Genomic DNA, 4,131 nt, shown 5'->3' with positions numbered 1-4,131 from the left:
CTCAACTGATCTTTCAAGGAGCTCATCCTAAACTAAACCTGATAAGGAGGGAGAATGGGAAAACTTTATTAATGAACAAGAAATTCATTAATTTCTTTTCAAAAAGGTATATTTGTTGCCTAAAGCCACCTTCAGGTGTTAGCAAAAGTACAGAAGTCCTGGTCTAGAAGATGATCTAACCCTCTATCTTCCTTTATGGTGTGGGAGGCATGAAGCTGAAAAAGAGATAGGGCCAAGACACTATAGGGTCTGGATGGTGCTCTCGGAGTAAAGAAAAAAGCAAAGCATTTTCTGGAGACTAGAAGAGAAGCTGGGTTTGAAGATGACTAAAGTGAACTGTGATGGAAGTTGAAATTGTGAGACGTGACAGAGAAGTCACTGATCTGGGGATGAAGTAGAAGCAAATCCTGCCCCAGGCTCCACCACCCTCAGCCCCACACTGCAGGCAAAGGCCGTTGCTCCTCCTCTCCACTCCTTTCTCTTGCAGACACGACAGGCTGGACTAAACCAGAAACCAAAACTCTCAAGTCAATCCCCAATACTTTGTGATTTCCTAGACTTTAAGACATTCTGAGACTCATTTTAACTCTACAAAATCCTTATAACAAGAGTGCTGGGTTATGCAAAATTAATATCCAAAATGGTTCCCCCCTTTGGGAAACACATATCAAGAAGGTCATACTTGAGAACATTTTGAAAAAGTCCAAACCATTTTGAAGAACCTAGAAATTATTTCTTTGAAAAAGGCAGATGTTTACCTGGCTCTGAATCCCCCTGGAAGGTGCTAATTTCTGAGGCCTCCAAGGGTAACAATGGGGAGGAGAAAAGTCCCCTGGTGAAAATGATGTCAGCTGAGTTGTTTGTCTCTTTATCTATCTGTCCTTTATAAGCTATCCTCTGTTTGGGGGCCACTGGGCCAGTGTGACTGTCCTTCCTCTTTGCCCAAGAAGTTTCTGTCCCCTTTACTGGGTGAGTGCCATCCCAACAACCCTCCTGCATTCTCACAACTTAGTTTCCATACAAGTTTACCCTCTGGGCCCTGGTATAGCTTTTCTCACTTAGTTTTCATACAAGTGAAGTTTACCCTCTGGGCCCTGGTATAGCTTTTCTCACTTAGTTTTCATACAAGTGAAGTTTACCCTCTGGGCCCTGGTATAGCTTTTCTCACTTAGTTTTCATACAAGTGAAGTTTACCCTCTGGGCCCTGGTATAGCTTTTCTCACTTAGTTTTCATACAAGTGAAGTTTACCCTCTGGGCCCTGGTATAGCTTTTCTCACTTCCCCCAAAGGGCCAATGGGACTTGGGTGTTTGAATGTGAAGGGTTAGAGTATAGAAGGCATCAGTGATGAGTAAGCTTTTGAGCCACACCAACTGGAAGGATGGCAAGATTATTACCAAAGTAGCTAAATCAAGAGCACATTGAGATTGAAGAAGGGCAGTTCAGATTTGGAGATTGAGTTTGAGGTTATGGTAAGAACATGTCCATGCAGAAAAAGCCAGACCATGAGATGCTGGTTGATCTGTTGTGGACCTGAAGACATTTATTCATCATTTACTCATCAGGAAATGTCTTCCTGTGCTCTTGTCTTTTGCCCTGTGGGGATCTACAACTCCAGTCTCTTCCCAGATGAGTTAGACTCCATGTGATTTAAATATCTATCCCTTAGCCAGAGGTTGAGTTGAATCACTGTGTGTTTTATTAACATGACCACTTTGGGGCTGTGGAGAGCAAAGCATTATCTAAGTGAGTGTGTACATGGCCATTTTCTGGCACTGTAACAGGTGTTGGCTTTTCTCGTCAGCAGGCCCATCATAGTATGTATGTTAAATGTTGTGTAATTAGAGCCAAGAGACAGAAGAGTTAAAAGCTCAGGAGTGGTGGAATTGGTGGCAGAGAGGAATTCAGGATCTGGACACCTGCTTACCAAGAATCTAGCTGTGTGAGAGAGTTCAACTGGGTACCCACTGAGGCAGCTCTACTGGGGATGCACTGAGCTCACCTGAGAGCATAAGCCTAGAAATTCTCTCCCTGTTCAGAAGCTCTTTTTACATTTTTCTTATTCAGTAAAAGGCCACTTCTTTGGAGCCCAAATTTCCCAGACTCTAGATGGAGAAATGCAATATAATCTTTTTAGAAAATCTAAAAAGCTGGTGGTCATCAGCAATGGAGCTGGAAATATCCTCAACAATGTCACCTCATTTAGTTTCACTGGTTTTTATTTCACTTCACTTTTTTCTGAAATGTCCAACCAAAGCCTCGTGGCTTACAAGTTAATCTTTTAATAGTCTGGGTCATGGCAGGCACCTCACCACTGCTGTTCTGTATGATGACACATGTATGTGGAGGCCGCAGGGACACAGGTTGAGGGAAGCATACTTTTCCCCTTCTTCTGAAGCTTCCCTTTCATCCTTTGGGATCTTGTGTATCAATTTCGTGGCCATGCCACCATCTGCCGACTTGTGGTTTCCTCCCTGGAACATTGGCCTCATGAAAATAATCTTTCTCTTTAACCTCCCAATGTAACATTTGCTCCCCTTTTTATGACAATTCATTTATGTCTGAGTCTGCCCAATACCACTGTTCTTACTCATCAAGAGTTAGATTTATCAAGTCTTGTCTTAGTGTGTCTACGTCTTTAACTGTATTCCTTTTAAATTTCATGTGTCATTCCATCCTGGCCCTTTAAACATTGCTATCAAGACGTCATTGATGGTTATTATCAAAATCTCATTCTCCTTTTGCCAACATCTGCCCTGTCTGACGTTGCTGGTGGAAGACATCCATGGATCCGGGAGCCTCGGGAAATGATTCTGTTGTGACTAGGTTTGTTCTCCTGGGCCTAACAGACGCTCCAGCTCTACAGCCCTTCCTCTTTGTCATCTTCCTTCTTGCTTATGTAGCTACCATTGGAGGCAATCTCAGCATCCTGGCTGCCATCCTTATTGAACCCAAACTCCACACTCCCATGTACTTCTTCTTGGGAAACTTGTCCCTCTTGGATGTTGGGTGTGTCAGTGTCACTGTCCCTGCTATGTTGAGGCATTTTATAACCCATGACAGAACCATTCCTTACAGGGCCTGCCTCTCCCAGCTATTCTTCTTCCACCTCTTGGCTGGTACAGACTGCTTCTTGCTGACTGTCATGGCCTATGACCGCTACCTAGCCATCTGCCATCCCCTCACCTACAGCACCCGCATGGCCTGGGGAATCCAGCAAGCCCTGGTGGCCATGTCATGTGTCTTTTCCTTCAGCAATGCACTGACCCAAACTGTTGCTCTGTCTACTCTTAAATTCTGTGGCCCCAACGTGATCAATCACTTCTACTGTGACCTCCCACAGCTCTTTCAGCTCTCCTGCTCCAGCACCCAACTCAATGAGCAGTTGCTCTTTGTAGCAGCAGCCTTTATGGGTGTGGCCCCTTTGGTTCTCATCACTGTATCCTATGCCCATGTGGCAGCCGCGGTTCTGCGAATCCGCTCCGCAGAGGGCAGAAAAAAAGCCTTCTCCACATGTGGCTCCCACCTCACTGTGGTGGGCATCTTCTACGGGACAGGTGTCTTCAGCTACATGAGGCTGGGTTCAGTGGAGTCTTCAGACAAGGACAAAGGGATTGGCATCCTCAACACTGTCATCAGCCCCATGCTGAACCCACTCATCTACAGCCTTAGGAACCCTGATGTGCAGGGTGCCCTCCAGAGGGTGCTTACTGGGAGGCGGTCCTCCAAGTGACACTACCTCCCTCCTGTCTTAAAGAAATGTCATGGCTCTGCTTGCTGCTTCTAAGAGGTATTATAATTAGTGCGAATGGAGTGTAGGTATGATGAGTGGGGGTGAGGGATGGACTGAGGAAGGAAAGTATGTAAGAATAATAACAGCCACTGCTGATATCATGATTACTACCTTCCAGGCACTGTTCTAAGTGACTGGTGTCTATTAGCTCATTTAATCCTCACAACCTTGTGAGACAGACACAGATTTACAAATGGTAGATTATACTCTGGTTTCTCTTCAAATCACATAAATCTTTCACCTTTTATAAATGGTAGATTAGAAAACCACATCTCAGAGAGGCTAAGTGACTAGCCCAAAGGCACATAGCTAATGAATGTCAGAGCTGGCATTTGAACA

At 44.8% G+C, this 4,131-nt stretch overlaps 1 protein-coding gene across 1 annotated transcript; it reads left to right on the top strand.

The window, feature by feature from the left end:
• Nucleotides 1-2,784: 2,784 nt before the first annotated feature.
• On the top strand, nucleotides 2,785-3,732 carry LOC100966926 (putative olfactory receptor 3A4). Its single transcript, XM_003799121.1, has one exon. The coding sequence runs from the start codon at nucleotides 2,785-2,787 to the stop codon at nucleotides 3,730-3,732; it is 948 nt and encodes a 315-aa protein (XP_003799169.1).
• The last annotated feature ends 399 nt before the right edge of the window (nucleotides 3,733-4,131 follow it).

Source organism: Otolemur garnettii, unplaced genomic scaffold (genome assembly GCF_000181295.1).
Source record: "Otolemur garnettii isolate 467f Iridium unplaced genomic scaffold, OtoGar3 scaffold00145, whole genome shotgun sequence".
NCBI classification, from domain to species: domain Eukaryota; kingdom Metazoa; phylum Chordata; class Mammalia; order Primates; family Galagidae; genus Otolemur; species Otolemur garnettii.
This window is presented reverse-complemented; position numbering and strand designations above follow the sequence as displayed.